An 18,194-nucleotide genomic window follows, 5' to 3' on the forward strand; every position below is an offset into this window, starting at 1 on the left:
TGGTTTCCTTAATGACTCGAAATGTTTATTCGTTTTGGTTTGCAAATTTAATACAATAATAATTACATTAATTAGCCTTTCTGTTTTTTTTTTTTAATGACATATATTGTACATTCCGTTTGCATACAGCTGTGTGCAGATGTAGGTTTTAATACATAATCGAATTTTTATTAAATAACTATTTAAATAATTTAATTTAATGCTACTTAAATTATTTCAGGTGCTTATTTGATTTGCTTTATTTTTTGTGTCTTACTTTAAATTGATTTGGTGAATTTTGGCTTTGAAATAAGAACTTTAAACAAAAGATTCTAAGCACTGTTTGAACAATGTTTTGTGTGTTTTGTTCACATAAATTGTGCTTGAAGGAACGCCTTTTAATTACAATTATTATAATACTGTTCATGGCTCACGACCAGCATTCACACTCAATCAATACATATCCTTCTGCAAACCAATTATCAGCAATGGGACTTGTAATCACAATTTATTAAGATGAAATCACAGAAGTTACTAGTCAAGTTCCAGCGACACATTTAGTTTGCGAAATTAGGTTATATATTATCTTATTGATATTTTAAATATCCATGCTTGTCCAGAATATATACAGTTAGTATGAAAAATAAGATCTTTAATTAATGTGTGGGGGTTAAATGTGAAGAAAGCTATAAAATTGACATTTACCCGTAAAACACAGTGTTTTTCCCGATGACTAGTTATATTTCTAATTAGATTTGTTCAAGTGCATGGCGTTCAAATGTGTCAGTGGAACAAGGCTATAATTTGAATAACTCTAGATTAAATTATAGTGGTTGCCACAAGGACTTTCCCTGCTCCTTCTCCTTCACCTGAGGGCCGGGCATGTGGACACGTGATACCTCACTGAGTATACAGGTGCCATCGCAATCCGTCTGGCTGCCGAATTCCTGTTCGCAAATACAACTTGAACTCTTTCTACTGAGTAAGGCCAGCTGAACGCCCGCTCCGGAAGGAATTTCCTCACTGGGCGGCGTTGTCGATGGTAACTCCATGAGTGCCATGTCGTCCTCGCATTCGATTACGTTCGGGTGCAGAGGCTTGAAATTGTTACGGCGCCACGGTGGCATTGAGACACCTCCAACACCTGGACCCGAAACAGCTGGACCCGCGGCAAAGGTAACCACACTTTGGTGTTGATGGTGGCCGTTGTTGTTCTGCCCACTACTTCCGTTGTAAATTGCGCTGTTAGCACCGCTCCCATTGACCCGCGGCATATGCAAGCCCGTCTTGCCATTGTTGACCCCACCTCGGCCCGGACCAAACAGATTACTCCGAATTCGCATCGAGGAGTTGGCGTAGGTCGAACGGAGGGAACTGGCGCGTGTGTGCATCGAAAATGTCCTTTCGTGGGCGTCCAGACTCGTTTGGAACTTGCAAAAGCACGCAGCGAAGCGTTTATTAAATTCTCGCTTAAACTTTTCCTGTACGAAGAAAAAAACCAGAAGAAAAGGGTTAGTTTTTTTTCTGAATACCAAGAAATTGCTAATAAAAACTATTCAAACCCTGCTTTAACTTTTTCTTTGCAACTAAAACTCAACTGAGCGTTGATTAGTAAAGAAATATTTAAAAAATGAAAACAAAATTGTAGATGCTAGCAGACCAGAAATACGAATTTATATATTTTTAAAGACTTTTGTCAGTTTTTCAATGTAAAAACGACAAACTAATTTTATAAAATTTTTACATGTCAAAAAACTGTTAAAAAAGTTGAAATAATTGTACTTGTATACCTTTTTGAAGGAATTATTTGCTTCTTTTATTTAAACATCGAAAAACCGTCTTTATATATAATATTTATTTTTGTAATAACTGAAAGGGTAAACAAACTTCGGTTATCCGAAATTGATTTTCTTCTAAAGTGGTTAAGCACTTTTATTTAATATTTTAATAGAAAAAAAGTCTTTAAGAGGATACAAATTACATTTTATATGCTAAAAATAATTTTATTGTCTGTGACAGGGAAAAAATAAAATCTTTTTTATCTCAAGTTATCTGAAATTGGTGTTTGTTGCACAAGCAGAATCAAAGTTTCTGCGATTAGTCGGTCTAATTAAAAAGAAGAGTGGCAGTAAAAATTTCGGAGAAGCCGAAACTTGCCGCCAGCTAAGGCATCTTTTTGGCTAATGAAAATGGTCTAGAAAAATCTCCACCTCCGCTGCCAAATGCCATTTGTCTTTGCTGACAGTAAAATAGAATATTTGTTGACAAAGTTTTCACGCACACCCAGAAAAAGAAAAAGTTTACGAGCATTCGTAGATCTCGTTCTCAATCTATCTTTTACAGACAATTTAAGTGTCAAAGCACACAGTCGTGGGTTTTTTTTCGGCTTGCCACTTTGCCATTCCGAAGATTTTTGTGGATTTGCCTACACTTTGTGGACTCACAATTCCTGCGGTTCAGACAGGAGGTGTTTGCTTATTGGCTACAGTAAAGCGATGCTTTAATTAACTTTGACAAACAATTTTTTTGTGTCAGCTATTTTTGGTATAGGAATTGGAAATTGTTTCAAAGTAAGCCGAATTTTATTTTTGCTTAAATGTGACGCGGATGCTAATAATCAGTGAAAAGGAAACCCAATTTTCAACAGAGTTATCGATTCGTGCACAACAAAATGAAGAGAGACAAGTTTTCCTTATTTCGAGCTTTCTTTAAGCTGTGAACCAACAAAACTTCCATAGAAGTGTTTCATTCGATAAGATATGAAAAAATTTAAATAAGCTAATTAATGAACTGATGACAAATAAATGTTTTTCAATAAAGAAAAACTTGAACAAAAAAGATAAATAAAAAATCTTGGTTTGAAGGCTAAATAAAATCATATATTTAAATAATTACTTACTATATAATTTATGACAAATTATTATTACTACTACGGAGATCGATTTAATAATTTTAACAATAAGTTTGAATTTGATTTACTTTAATTTACGTCATTCCTCTACTAAAAACTAAAAAATGAACACTACTTAAACATTTGGCATATTAAATATAAGTTTAAAGTTGGTATCTATGGATTTAATATATTTCAATTCCATTTAATTTTTTTTTATTAACCACGAAAAATACATAAGAAGTGGCAAATACTTGGAAAGCAGTTCCTGCAAAAATCCTCATGTCAATATTTGAATCCCACAATTTATATGCCCAACACTAACCGAAATCGTTCTTAAGTCCCTCGTCAATTCCCAGGCAAATTTTGTTTCCTTTTTGGGACTTATGTCCATTTAGTGCGACTCCAACAAACGTGTCCCATCGGAACAGCTTTGAAACCAAGGACACCAATCAAAACGCAGACAGGCAAATGCGAATTCAGCACTCAGTAAACAAACCAGGACAAACAATCATCACCATCTGGCTAACTTACATTGTAGATGCCATAAATAAAGGGATTGTAGCAGCTATTGCTCATGGCCAGCCAGTCGCAGCAGAACCAGACGATGCTAATGAAATGGTAGTCGTTGATTTCCGGGATTGTGACATACAGAATATTATAGAGCTGCAGTGGCAACCAGCACAGACCGAAGATAATGACCACGATAATCAGCATTTTGATGACCTGTGCGAACGGCGGACAGAAAAAGGAAATTAAGTCCCGACCGATTTCGCTTCCCCCTGTGGCCTTACCTTTTTCTTGTTTTTCAGCAGCGTTATGTCCCGTGAATCCTGTGCGTTGCCCGGCGCCCGAGTGCCCCACAATCGCACCGCCATCTGAATGTACACAAAGCTGATGACACAAAAGGGAACCAGATACTGCACAAAGACCAGTGTGTAGCGAAACGATTGCAGTTGATCATCCGATAGGTTCTTGTTCATGCAGAACGGTCGCGTCATATTGAAGGTCTCATTGTTCTCTATTTTTGGGAGTCAGGCAAAAATGTGTGAGCACGTGGGCACATAATTAATGAAAATCGTATTGACTTACCACGAAACCTTTCGGTCAACTCCTCCACCCGAAAGGCGATGGCAAAAGGTACGGCAAAGAGCAGGGCCAACATCCAAATTCCCCCAATTATGAACTTCGAGATGAACTTTGTGGGTCGTGCCCTGCATGGGTAAGCCGATTTTTAATGACCCTGCCATTTCCAAATTGCAAATGATGCCCCAACTCACCTAAGTGGATTGATGATGGCCCGATGTCGATCGATTGCAATGGCGGTCAGCGTAAACACAGAGACATTGACGCTCAGTGCCTGGACAAAAGGGCAAAAGCTGCACATGAACCACGGCAGATTCCAACTCTGCAACAGGGCAGCCTGGAACTGCACAAATAAAATTTATTGAACATATTAGTAAAGCTTTTCTCTGAGTATTTTGCAAACTGTTCAATGGTATATGGTTAGTTTTCATGGCTTATCCAGACAAAATGTTTACAAAAAGCTGATCTTTAAAACAGATCTTTATACTCTTGCAGAGGGTATTCAACTAACCTCTTTTGCAACGCATATATAAAGCTCCCAAATGAACAATCGGAATATTAATGTAAAATTAATTACAACATGAACTAAAACTGTTTTTTTTTTAGTGTGGCTATAGCTTACTATTTTAAAATAACAAAGCCATAATATTAAAACCGAACAACTATCATATATCTGCCTTTCCTATATATGGAAAAATTCAGCGGAAAATCAACATAAAATATATCTTAAATAGAGTAGTTTTAGAAAATATTTAATTGTTTGTTGTTTTTGCAAGGGAATACAACCTTAAGCTTGCCAAAGTTTGTTTCCGTTTCCGTTTTTGTTTTTATTATTATATAGTTAGTTTTCGGCGCTATTCATGAAAAAAAAAACTTAAAATAAATCATGTTTTTATTTGTGCAAATACAGGTTTCTTAAATGTCAACACAAAGATTTGTTACAAATTTTGCTGGTGAGATATTCTCTTCTACTAGTAGTTAAAGGTAGTTCTTAAATTAATTTAAAAAACTAATTACTAAAGGTCATAAGATTCAGAATTATAATAAACTTGTTAGTTATAATTATTTTTTGTTTATTCCAAGCAGGTTACATTTGGCCGAACGTTTTTCTCAGTGCTCACAGAAAGGGCAAGCACATGTGAATGTCGGTACGATGTGCGATGATTAAATCAACCCAAAATTGCGAACCCATTCAAGTCACATGGCAAACATCATTAATGGACACTGGTCCGCAAACAACAGGAAACTGTGGGGGTGTTTTGTTTTGGTTTGGCCCTGTCCCAGCAACTCATGGGCAAATAAATGGCCAAAATCTCCACTGAGTTGTTGGACTGAGATTTACGTGGCAGGGAATGCGAACGTGTATGCGGTTACTGCGGATATTTGAGGAACGCGCTTTCTCCTTTCGCTACACTCAATAATGGTCGCCGCAAATTGCAATTTTCTCGCCAGCTTATTGATGACATTTACTGGCGGCTATGACAGGACCAAAGTTGTGTTTGATTGCGGGATTAATATAAGTTAAGTGCGGAATGTGAAGGCTGACTTTGACATAAGTTCAAAGTTTAAAGGAATGATATAGTTGCGTTTTATTTAAGGTTTTTATTTGAGAGTAAAATAAATGGTGTATATTTGTTATATGACTCACCAAGCTCATTCAAAAAGGAATTATTGTCTTGTTCATGGTATCGTTCGAATTTTAAATTTTCCCCTTAAAATATTTTATGAATGAAAGAGCAAAATTCGACAAAATTGGTCAAAATCAGGAGCAGAACAAACTTTTGTATTCATTATTTTATTTAAATTTTTGTTGCTGACTAATATTTAAACATTTTCTAAACAGCTTTTCAAAGCACCCTTTGTTTGTGTATGTATTTAATAACACCACCAAATCAATTGCTGGTAATGGCTTTACCATTTTCCCAGTATCACATACAAATTCAATCTGCTTTCATATGCTGCCGCCAGCAATAGGGCGAGAAAATTGTTCACTTGGCTTTTAGCACTTTAATTTCGGTGGCTTAAATGTTATACTAATCCCATTAACACATAAACCGAAAATCGCAATCAAATTTAAAGTAGGTAATATTCCATTACCCCAGCTTTTTAGGTGTGTGGAGAGTAGGATTTGATGACTTCCTAATTTTGAAATTGAGCGCTCGCCGCCCGGAAATTAAATTGATGTTGGATTATGCCGAAATTGATGTCACTGGGCCCTGTGCGGCTTGAAATGTGTGTTGGTGTCATTTTAGGACTACCTATTTATGGCGAAAATAAGTGAAAACTAATGCTAATGCTGTTGGCGTGTGTGATTTATGCATATAAACTGTAAACAGCGCCGCGTACGAAAAGCATTTAAGTTGATATCCATTAACCCGACCAACACTGCGTATGCGCGATGTTTAATTCAAGCATTTTACAGTCACATGAAATAAGCCTAATTACCTGTAATGCAATTAAGCATTGCGGTCGTAACTCACCTGAAATGGTATGCAGAACAGGCCAATGATCACATCGGCGAATGCCAAATTAGCGATATACATATTTGTGACAGTTCGCATTTGCCTGGTAGTGGCCACTACCCAGATAACCAGGGTGTTGCCAATGACAGCCACAATGCTGATCCCCCCGTAGAAGATGGACAGCAGGGCCACAATCTCAGCGGGGGCCGCGTATAAACGTTCTGCGAATGGATTGAAAAATAGTTATGATTGCTGTTTGTTCTCACTCAAAAAAACTGTAAGGTTCAATGGAAATTAAAAATGTTTATTAATGATTTTTTTTTAAGTTTAAAATTTTGGTTCCCTGTTGTCCCATTAAAATGGGTTTGTTGGTTTGTTTATCCCCCTAATTGTATAGGACAATACTTAACATACAATATTTTTTAAACTTTAAATAATTTTGAAGTTTTAAAAAGAAAAATCAAAATTATAATTCAAAATTTTCTGCATCTCAATAATCTTTATTGCTTCAGTTCAAACAGCCCGACCTTCATTCTAATCGCTTACTTTGCTAATTTTTTTAAGATTAAAAATTTTATATTTTTTGCTGCTTTCTAAGTCCTTTTAGTTTAGTGTTGAACCGTGTGAAAATCTCGCTGAACTGACAGGAGCAGATTAATTTAAGCATCAGTTGTCTGTCAGTTGGTGGCAGGGCGAACGACATTGACATTCCTGCTGAGTGATAAATGTCAAGGAAATTGAATCGGATTTATAATGCTAAAGAGAAATTTATAAAGTCAATTTAAGGGACTAGTTTTAGATAAAAACTTATACTTCAACATAGCATTTGTAAGCATTTCCAAATAACACATATAACAAATTTAAAATTTACTCAGTTAAAGTCATCGAATTTGGGCCTTAATTTGCCACCCCAAAAACTCATGAATGATTCGAGATCAAAGAACTAACAGCGAGCTGTCAATACAAAAAACAAACTTCTGAATGTTTTGATTGATGGTACGTGGAGTCAATATAATCCAGTTGGTTGAATCGTGTCCCCAGTTCTCCAAAGGGATTAGGGAATAACTTACCGAATTCCGCTTCCTCCTCGGCTCCTGGCAAGAATTCCAGACGGGATTCCTGCTCTATTAAGTCCATTGCCATGGCACTATGTTTTTGTTTTGCTTAATGATAATATAAAATCCTCTAAGCCTTGTACTTAAGTTTGACCTTTCTGTGTTTATGTAGTGCTATACATCCTTAGGCGCTTCTTGCTATCTAAAAGAGAGATATAAATTGCTACATTAATTTACAGCTTCTGCAAAATTGTTTAAAAGTGACTTACAACAATTCTGGTGGTCCGAGTAAATCACGAGTGCAGACAACATGAAAAACAAATGAACCAAAATAACATTGAAAGCCAAACAAGCAATCTCAGTTATCCCTCAAGGAACTGACCAATTTGAGTGGGTGGACATGAGTAATGGCTCAGGTGGAATCACATGTCAGCTTCCTCATGTGAAAAGTTTGTTTTGTATAATTGAAATTGGACCAAAATTCAACTCTCTTAGGTTGGTGATTGTGGGCAGTGAAATAGAATACTGCACGTATTTCGTTTCTAAGAAAAACAGTTTTCACTCCCCAATAATATTTTCATGTTTTTATTGAAGAGTCACGCCAACGCTCGTATGTTTGCAAAGCCGCAATAAGGTTGGTCTTTTAATAACAAATGAGAACTGACAGAATTCATTGAATAATTGAGAATAAGATTCTCAGTGCGGTTAATTGGCCACTTATCTAATTATTAACATTTTGGGGGACTTGTTAATTTATCTTATGTAGTGTAAACACTGCCAAGACTTGTTAATTTATTGGACAACTAAATGTTTATTTTATTGGCAGACAGAATTGTTATCGAGTCTTATATACAAAATTTGAAAGCAGTTGATATTATACAACAATGATATTTTATTTCATGTTTATACAATTAATTCCACATAACTTAACATACTGTGTGGATTTTGTGAGACCCCCAAGGTCAAAGTAACAAACAAAATTTGTTTACAAGAACTTTACTTTTGTATATTATTTGCCAAAAATATAAATTATTTTAAATTCTCATAAATTCCTGAAACCATATTTTTCTCATAAGTATTTTTTTTTTATTGTATAATTTTAAAGCTTAGAAAATGCATGGAAATAACAAGAAAATTTATATAAAAATGTATACCTATTTTCTAAATTAACTATTTTATTTATAGCCAGACGAAACTATAAACTTAAATAATTTATATGACATTTTCTATAGCCTTTTTTGCATAACAATTTTACACCTTTTCTTTTTTGTTGAAAAAACTTCGGGGAACCACTATGTGACATGCACACAAATTACCCATAATTACTTCTTTTGTTATTTTCGTATAAATTATGAGCAGTACTCCAGGCAAGTTGCCTTTTACTGAAATAAGCATTTGCTCCCTAATCCTGTTTAAAGCAAGCCCAAAATCCTTAAGTTCGACCTATTTGCGTAGCTCAACGAGAACTGCAGATAATACGCCAGCTTAGGACCTAATGCGATTTTTCAAGTGTAAACTAGATGGGGATTGTTCATTGTTGAAATTGCGTATGTCGAATTCCACCGCCACCGCAAACTCATTTAGTTGGCGCTTCATCAGCTTAAAGGTTCAAAGCCATCAAGGCCAAGCCAGAAAGTGTTTTTTTTTGTGTGGGGTCCTATGCAAAGAATCGCTGCAAGCTGTTTGAAAAATTGAATACAATTTTTCAGTGGCAAGTGGGGGAATAATCGGGAAAGTTGTCGGATCTTTTTATGCTACACAGTGAGTGCAATTAGTCTGCCCATGCGAGACGTCGAGATTTTCTAATTAACGTCAAAGAAAATCTCTCTCCATTTGTGTTCCTCTTATTTTGGTTTGAATTTTGATGGTCAACTAATTGAAACCCAAGGATTTTCAGGTCATTAAGCTGACGTATAGGTTGGCCTGTGTGTGCCTTTGAAATGATGCACTAGGAAAAATGGAAGCTATGAAATAACTCCTTAGTCTATTAAGATTCAATTTTTAATATTTCAATTAAAAACCCTATTAAATTAATTTTATTAGTTTTAAATTTTGAGCATTAAAAATAAAATTTTGTAAGGGTTTAACCTTTGTTCAAATTTTAAATTTTTCTATTATTTTTTTCCGTGTTGGCGACCCCAGACTGCGTGAAAAGTGCTGCCGTAGATTTTCCATAAAATTCTTTTGAAACACACTCGAGAACAAAGCAACAGGGATTCTTGTCACCAAGGACCAAACCATTAATTTGTTAAATTTTTAGACTTTTGACTTCACTCAAACAAGAAACACGGGTCGCACGTGCGTACTAGCAGCGAAATATTCAGGAATGAACCCGGGTGAATTGAATAACTTTTTTTTTGAATCGAAATTGTTCTTCAAGCAGCGAATATTATTAAAAGTGTATCCTAATATAACGTCGGTGGGACGTGGGAGATCAAAGAATAAATTTATATTGGATGGCAACGAGTAACGTAGCTTCAAAAGTTCGGCCTATCAGCGAGCCAGTTGACAACAATGTATTATGGCAATGGGGGCTCCCACGTCCTGGTCTCTTAAGTAACATTGAGCAATGCGTATACGACACATAAGCCGAGGAACAACATCCACATTATTGGAAGGCTTATGCCTTTACCATTCCCGAGTAGGAGCGTCAGATTTAATGAAAAAGGAAACAAAAAGACAACATGTCCAATAAAAGCGCAAGCCATTTTAATACCCTTACAGGGGGTGTTATCTTTCTGTCAGAAAGCTTTTCATTTCACATTTTTATACATATGTTCTTAATAAAAACTGTACGAAATAATAAAAAATATTATAATATTTATCATACTTTTATTCATTTTAGAGCATTTATTTTCTAAGGAAGACATCATTTAAGGTAACAACAATTTTTTTATTTTTCTGACATAGGAGCGATTAAACCAGAAGTATTTAATCAATCTTAAAATGGAGTTTTCGTAGTCAAATAAAATTGAAATTAAATCATTATGCAATTCGGTTTATACTCTTCTGTTTAATATCTTTTTCGAATTTGAGGGTGAGAAAAGGGACCATCCAAAGGTTAAAGAATTGGGCGTGTAATTTCCAGGGGTCCTGTGTGTATCTTTGTTTGCAATGCCAACGGTCTTTGGACTTAAGCTTGAACTAAGACGGCGTGTGTTTACGACTTCTGGTTTGATTGGACTTTTGGGACAAATGTTTTCAGCTGTCTAGTCTCATTTTAATAAATAATCACTTGGTTGAGCGAGGATTGTAATTAAGATTGTTTGCTGTTTTAGTTAATGTGTCAAACAAGTAGTGATAAATTAGGACCGCTTAAGAAAATGTCACAGAAAGTTCAGAGCTGGTCTTATCTAATTTAATGTGTTCAAAGGAAGCTTTTTTAACCTTTTCATGCTTGATTACTTATCGTTCCCGATGTTTGGATTATTTACCCTAATTTTTCTGGTATTCACAATTCAAATTGGCAGAACGCCGGATATTATTAAGCCCTCGCCTATGCAAATTGATGGCGACTTGAGACTTTTCTGCCAGCAGGACTCAAAGGCGAATCAATTAAAAATTCATCAAACACAATGCCCCAGGGGTAAGGTAAATGATTTCAGACGGCTTATTAATTTGCGAAAGGCACGCTAAGTGTTTTGCCACAATCGCTGACCAAAAAGGATTGCCTAGCATCAAAAATTCTGTTCAAAACACTTGATAAAATGCTTTAAGCTGTCGGAGGACAAAAACTTTCCTACAGTTCATTTAACTTGCTTTTTCTACAATTTTTTTGCTCTGCTTTTGGGCTACCTTCCCCTTCAGTGACAACCAAAGGACCTCGTTAAGTACCTCCCATTATGGTCGCCGGTCCTTTGACATTGTTTGCGTAATATCCGGCCAAGTTTATGCTCCCTTTTGGGGATCTACCATTTTACAATTGCAAAATACTAAAATTAGCAAGAACAAAATTCTTTAAAAATTAATAACAAAATTATGCCTTCCCGCCGATTGCCTTTTGTGGCACACAATTTAATTGCGTATTACAGGCAAGGATGCTCTTAAAAAACGCCCCAGGTGTCCTGTTCTCTCGGACACGTGTTTCGTAAAAAACAGAGATGGCAAGCAATCCATTGAATAGAAGTGAAAGTCTCGTTTGAACAGAACTTGTCAAGTATGCTATGTTTAATTAACATAAATAATAACAAATAATTTGAAATAATCAGAAATTTCTTTATCTTTGATAATAATATTTTATTTAATTTAATTTTAAGTTATAAAATGTTTCGGGAATTTTTTGGCATACGTTTTGCGCAATTTACAGACTAATTGTAATAAATGTGAGTGTTACCCGCAGGTGCTGTGAGTCCAAAAATAACAAAACTCTCTTCTGGCACTCACGCCTGAAACACTTATCCAGTTAAATTGGTCTTAATATAGTTTTATTTTGGCACACAACGCCTTGGGCCACGTTAGACTTTTCCGTGTGGAAATCTAATTAAAAGTCCTTTTGTAAACTGTACGAATGTTTCGCTTTCCATAAAATTTGAATTCACTTTCACTGCAGAACTTTAGGTTTCTTTTAAAGGAGGCAGCCAAGCATCCTGGCCGAACGAGTTCCCGTTATCAACTGTTGGCAGTAGGTCCTTCTCGGGTGGCACAACTGTTGAACGGTTGGCAATTCGCACACGAGCCCAAAGTACGAACCCCAGCCGATGCCGGAATTTTCAAAGCACAAGAAGACGAGGCGTTTAAGAGGAAATTTTGGCACTCAAAACACAACAAGTTGCACTTCAAACCTGTTTGCCATCGAACAGAATCCGACGACCCTTGGAGTAAGCAGAAAGTAAAAAAAAAGAGTAATACATAGTACATAAAAGTATAAATTTATGGTGCTCATTTTCATTCCTCTGGTAAGTTTATGCTGATGAAGCTAAGTGAAAAATTATCAAGAATTGTAATAAGCAATTAAAGAGAGTTCTGCATACCCTCAGAAAACAAAGTTAATACAAATTTGCTACCAGCGGGTACCCTGCTCTTCTTCTCAAGATTTGCACTTATCACAGCCCTTCCGTGTCATCAGCTTTAACGCTTCCAGACACAATGACATCGCGCACTAAATCCTTGTGGCTGAACACATTCTTATTTGCATACATAGTATACACACACCTTTATCATCACCCCCACGATTTCTGAATGGGAATTATATTCCCTATTATGTTGAACAAACGGAATGCCAAAATATGTACCATTCTCATTCCTTTTTGTTTGCCTAATACATATGCAAATTTGGGAGGAAATGTGGCGGAAATTGAAAACAGATAATCTTAAAAGTGCTCTTTTGCACACAACAGAATAATTCTTATTGATTGATGTCAACAAATCAAAAAAATCATGGCAAATCAAACACGGAAATCTTTGGAAAAATTTGATTGAATTTAACATTTCTAGGACCCGCAAATTCTTGCTCTAGGAATTTTTATTTTTGATCTAGCAGAAAGTTTTTCTTTAAATATTTAATAATATAACCCACATATCTTGATGAAACTTTAGTGCACGTATGACATCAGTTGAGATTGGGGGAAATATTTGTAAAGCAGATCACGTTTGCTCGCAACTCATTAATATGAGAAACCCTTTAGAAAAAAGGACACGTATTTTTAATTAAATTGGTAAAAGTTTGAGTTTAAAGGCAGTGAAAAACAAAAAACGGAATAAAAGTTTGCTTTAGAGAAGGGTTCTAGGGACCACGAGCACATGTCTAGTTTAATCAAACGTAATAGAAAACCATTTCAAAAATGTCTCAATTTTTTATGTAACTAAACGTTAACCAGGTAAAAAGAAGACTAAAATTACAAGTCTGAAGGTGATTGTGACACGAACCCCCAATCGTATGCGGAAGGGGTATGAGAAAATCATTGTCTGCGGGGAGTTGCTGGCCTGTCAATTTAAAATTCATCCTCTTTTTTTGCCTTTGGCTGACAAAATTTCCAGACGACAGGTGGAAATAGGCCGTAACTGTTTCCGTTGAAATGTGTTTATTAGATTGAAGCACATCTGTACCGATAAAAATTGATTTCATTCTATTTCACTCCAACTCAGCTTTAGATTTTCATACTTCAGACTGCCCCCTGCATTCCACTTTGAGTGGCATTTCGTGAATATCGATTAAAACAAATTCCTTGTATGGCAAAATATACAAATATGCCAATCAAAATGCTCTAGAGAATTCAATTAAAATTCTTGGACATTTGGAGTTACGCATAAGTTCTTGCATAAATCAAGTTGCGTTTAAAATTTCTTAATTAAGTAAAGACTTACTTATTTGATGGCCTTAAATAAAACTGATTGAAAGCAAATGTGTTTTTTGCATATTGGGCCCCTGCATCTCTACACAATCAACAAAGCAATTGAAGTGCACATAATTAAACCTGCTCACATTTCAAAGGACTTTCACCCAGACAAGTTATTGCAGTGGCAATGACAGACCTAAATCAAGTTAATCAGCACATTTAAATGCACACAAACGGATCCATTTGGCACTTTTTTCCTCGCCAAAAAGCCAAAGAAATGTCCGGACCGAATCCCACATCTAATCGGACATCTCAAGTGGCGAAAAGAAACCCCAAACTCAATCCCACAAGGAATACAACCAATGCCAGACAGGTTGAAAACAAGTTTCACGGTCTATTGTCGGCTTCTTTCTGCGGTTGAATAAACTGACACAATATAAATATTAAATGCGACTAATTATTGCCCAAATGTTATAAATATTAATAGAACATGGAACAGTCTAGACCTGCTGGATATTTCTATCAAAAAAGTCATGTCGCTAATGACAAATGTTGAAGATATCAACAATTGATTGGCTTTATTTTTGGGTCAGCTTACTGCCTTACACGGTTCTCCATTAAGACTTAATTATGAAATGATAATCACTTAGAAAAGAAAGAAGAATAAGAATAAGAAAATAATGCAATTAGCACAAATTGTGATGATGATGGAAAATGTCTCATAATTATTATACTTACTTAAGAAAATACATTTATAAGTTAATTTGTAAGCACACCTAAATCTCTTTAATTATATTATTGAAATTAATTTTATTACTTAAATTTTATCAGTTTTCATGACGTTCTGCCTTGCAAAAGCAGATGAACTCTGTCCTTTCTAAGTCAATTTAAATAGGATATATTATCCTGTCCATCAATGGCAAAGCAACTGACATATTTATTATTGTTAAAACTTTATTGTATATGTATATGCATTTACTTCACTGATTTCGATTGACATTTCACAATTTGTGGTATTAATATATTCAGACTAAAATGATTACTGTAGTTGCTTTAATTTGCATTTAAGGATTTGATGCAACGTTTATTTTAACTTAATGAACATCATTTGCTTCAAGCTATTTCTATTCGATTATAAATAGAAGAAATTTATGCAGGAAGATGCAGTCAAAAATAACATTAAGCTGCTGACCATGAAATAATTCTACCCCCGGCAAAAAATGTCAAAGATTTGCAAATCCTGCATTATAATCTGCAGACATTTTAAGCAGAGACTTTGTCGAAGGAGGGTTGAAAATTTACATTGTTCTTGGCAAGGGAGAACCCTTCTTTCCAAAAACGTTAAAGTAAAATAAGAAAACAGAAGCGAAAAATGGAAGTTTTTCAATAAAAGTCAACAAGCGGGAAGACAAGTAGAAATATTTATGTGGCTGAGTACGTGATGGCACATTGCCAGATGGTAAGTAGAAACCTTTTAATATATACAAGCACTTTGATGCGAATTGGAACTAGTAATCCCATGCAAATCTAGTCTCATATTCTGGAATCAATATAAAATAATTAAGTGTAATCAAATAAATTAATTTTAGTTTCTTACTCTAAAAAAAAAGGTTCAAGTGCAAGAGATAAATGCAAAATATGTATTACACCCTTTTATTTACTTATTAAGTTCTTTTTTATTGAACAATAAGTTATGTCCAAAAGTTTTGCCGATTTTGAAAAGTTCCACGTTGCAATTGCGCAAAATTTGAAGACAAATTTTTTTAAATTAGTTTGAAGACTTTTTATGCTCTTCAAGTTGACTTGGAGATCCTTTAAATTGCAACTACTTAGAGGTCTTCTGATTAAACACACCCTTGAAAGTTCTTTAAACTTTCAATGAAGCCCTCTTTACATATCTTCAATTCTATAAAAAACTCTTTAATTGCCCAAAGCATCTGCCACCCGTTCAGTGAACCTTTGAACAATCTTGAGTTAAGCTCGATTCAATTGAGTTTCCTCCGCACAAGTTCGGCTAATTTTTTAGCAACCATTCGTAGCTAATACAATTTGCCATTACAAATTCCAACAGTTCCTTGACCTTTTTGCCAAACAATGGCAATGTAGAAGACGTTCCACAAAAAAAGGTGGAACAACAAAGCCGACCATGATGAGCAATCCCATCCCAATGGCCCAATTAAACGATGCAAACCTGACAAAGCATTGCACAGGCGTCATCAGGTGTTGAGGGGGATTTTTTACAAGTCACAATGTTACTTATAAGATATAGAAATATTGGTAATTTTACAACAGTGAATAAAAGAAGGCAAGAAATACCACTTTATTAATCCTCCATTTTAAAGTAAATAGCGTCATATTAAAGCTCGCGTAAGTAGGCTATGAAAATCTCTTTAAAGTTATAAAAATAAAAAGAATCATCCCCAGGCTCTTTCTGTGAAGCCAAATCAGTAGCGTAATTTAAAAATTTAATTTATACGGCCAAAAAATTATGGAAAAGGCTTTCATACCTTACAGCTTCAAGGCTGATGTAATTAATTGTGTTATGTGAAATCCAGACAAGCCGTATGGATTTCGTTAACTGAAGCCAACCTGAGATAAATACATTTAATCACACTTCAGCCGCAACAACAGTAGAAACTTCATTAACGAGATTCATTATGACCGTGAGTAATTAGTGGCTTAGCAATAGGAATCCAAATTCCAAAGGGTTAAATGCCAACCAAAACAAAGGATGAGTTTTTGGCCAGGAAAGTAAAGAGAAAGATTTGGCTATATGTCTTCATTTTGTTAACTTTTACAAACAGCAACAAAAACAGAACAGGAAAAAGCCATTTGTTCTTTGTGTTTTCTCAGATTGCAATTTGGGATGTTTCATGTTTGTTTCTTTGCTTAATATTTACAGTGAGCTTACCCTTAAAAATGCAAATAAAATGGCTATGAAATGCCAGCTAGCTCCTTAACGTTTAAATTACATTCCATACTTGTGTTAAATATTTTGCTGTTTTCATCATTTTAACGGTCTACTAGCAAAAAAATCAGAAAACTTTGAGAAGGTTGTTACGAGGCTTATTATTTGTTTTTTCCATCGCCTCTTGATAATTTCCTTACCAAGGCTGCGTTTGTCGCACCTGTAATAACCTCCAGCCACCTCTAATTGAATTTCTCTGGCGCTGGAAACAAAGGTAGAAAATATAAGCCAACAGATTAAAACGGAAGAGCTTTTCCAGCTGCCGGACACTTGAAGGAAAAGCAAAAGACAGCTTACTCAAGCTGACTCCACATTTTGTTAGCTGACATTTAAAATACTCAATGACGAGCAAAACCATCACGAACCGAAAAAGGATTGTATCTGCATTACCAATGAAAATATTTTACTTAATGTCTATCAAGTGCCGAAAAATTGTATATTCAATTAGGAATTCCTTTTTTCTCATGCTTATAAATATTTAAGCATTTTCTGTGCGTAATTGAACTTCAATATTAACTGCATTTAATTTTCTTACTTCCAGGTAAGCTAACCGCAACAGAAAAATTCCAAGCAAAGTGTTTGACTATCGCAAGTAAACAAAACACTTTATATTACAAGCTCTTTTATTGTCCCACGTGATGCCAGTCTATTGGATGCTAAAAATTCATTGATAAAAATTCATTCATCGCAGACAACAAAAATTTACTAGCCGACTGGGAGAACGTTTAAATTGCTCAATTGCCAAACAAATCAACAGAGTGTATGTGGTTTTAATAGATTTTTTATTTGTTTATTGATGCGAGAACTCGAAACGAATGAGTTACTCTTCCCTCGCACCGTTGGATAACTATTTAATTTGTCTACAACGTACGCATTTAATGCTCTTAATTGTAACGATAATGCATTTTTATCCATTTTTTGAATAACGGAAGCACATTTGATGTGCGTGTCATACTCAACTTACCTTACAGAAATTAATTACTTTTCCAATGGATTAAATTAAAGTCCGTTTTTTTCCAATAAATTAATTAATTCTCATTTACTGAGGCTAAGTGTTTTTCACTGTTTAATGCAATTAGCTTTCTGGTTATTTTGCTATTGATTCCGCGGTCATTTGTTTTACGGCCATAATCAGCAGGCGAATAAATAGAGTACTGTATCTATGTTTAATTATACTTTTAGATAAACACACTTTCAAATGGTTTTTAGTTATGGCCCAAATGTTTCAACAGCATATCTGTGTGGAATATAATTTAATGATTTAATTTAGAAGCGTATTGCTAACGAATTTGCGCGAATATTTGGGTATAATTTTTTTTTTTTGATACAGTTTCGATCGCGAGCCACAACCTCACGATAAAAGCTTACGGAGCCAACTGATGGCAATGAAAACTCGGCAGCCTGTTAATTTTTTCTTTGCGTGCCGGCTTCTATTGATTCCCACACAGATACAAAGAGGGGCAGGCGCGTTCGCACACA

At 35.1% G+C, this 18,194-nt stretch overlaps 1 protein-coding gene across 5 annotated transcripts; it reads right to left on the reverse strand.

Annotated features, from left to right (window-relative positions):
* Positions 1 to 250: 250 nt before the first annotated feature.
* LOC128258640 (RYamide receptor) lies at positions 251 to 18,072 on the reverse strand. Of its 5 annotated transcripts, none has more exons than XM_052990355.1 (8): positions 17,680 to 18,072; positions 7,488 to 7,674; positions 6,436 to 6,638; positions 4,150 to 4,298; positions 3,962 to 4,083; positions 3,664 to 3,890; positions 3,404 to 3,595; positions 251 to 1,460 (listed from the first exon to the last, which is right to left on the reverse strand). In XM_052990355.1, the coding sequence occupies exons 2-8, from the start codon at positions 7,558 to 7,560 to the stop codon at positions 804 to 806; spliced, it is 1,623 nt and encodes a 540-aa protein (XP_052846315.1). In that variant the 5' UTR covers positions 7,561 to 7,674; positions 17,680 to 18,072; the 3' UTR covers positions 251 to 803. The 5 variants fall into 5 exon arrangements, with proteins under 5 accessions (XP_052846315.1, XP_052846317.1, XP_052846314.1 ...); XM_052990357.1 differs by lacking the exon at positions 17,680 to 18,072 and adding an exon at positions 11,856 to 12,091; XM_052990354.1 differs by lacking the exon at positions 17,680 to 18,072 and adding an exon at positions 11,806 to 12,091.
* Between the last annotated feature and the right edge of the window lie 122 nt (positions 18,073 to 18,194).

This window comes from Drosophila gunungcola (assembly GCF_025200985.1).
Source record: "Drosophila gunungcola strain Sukarami chromosome 3L unlocalized genomic scaffold, Dgunungcola_SK_2 000003F, whole genome shotgun sequence".
NCBI classification, from domain to species: domain Eukaryota; kingdom Metazoa; phylum Arthropoda; class Insecta; order Diptera; family Drosophilidae; genus Drosophila; species Drosophila gunungcola.

Excerpts from the sequence above, each read along its gene's own strand:
- LOC128258640 (XM_052990355.1), bottom strand. The coding sequence starts at position 7,560 with ATGGCAATGGACTTAATAGAGCAGGAATCCCGTCTGGAATTCTTGCCA. Across the intron at positions 6,639-7,487 it reads CGAGGAGGAAGCGGAATTCG|AACGTTTATACGCGGCCCCC; the intron begins GTAAGTTATTCC and ends ATCCATTCGCAG. Across the intron at positions 3,596-3,663 it reads TGCTGAAAAACAAGAAAAAG|GTCATCAAAATGCTGATTAT; the intron begins GTAAGGCCACAG and ends CCGTTCGCACAG.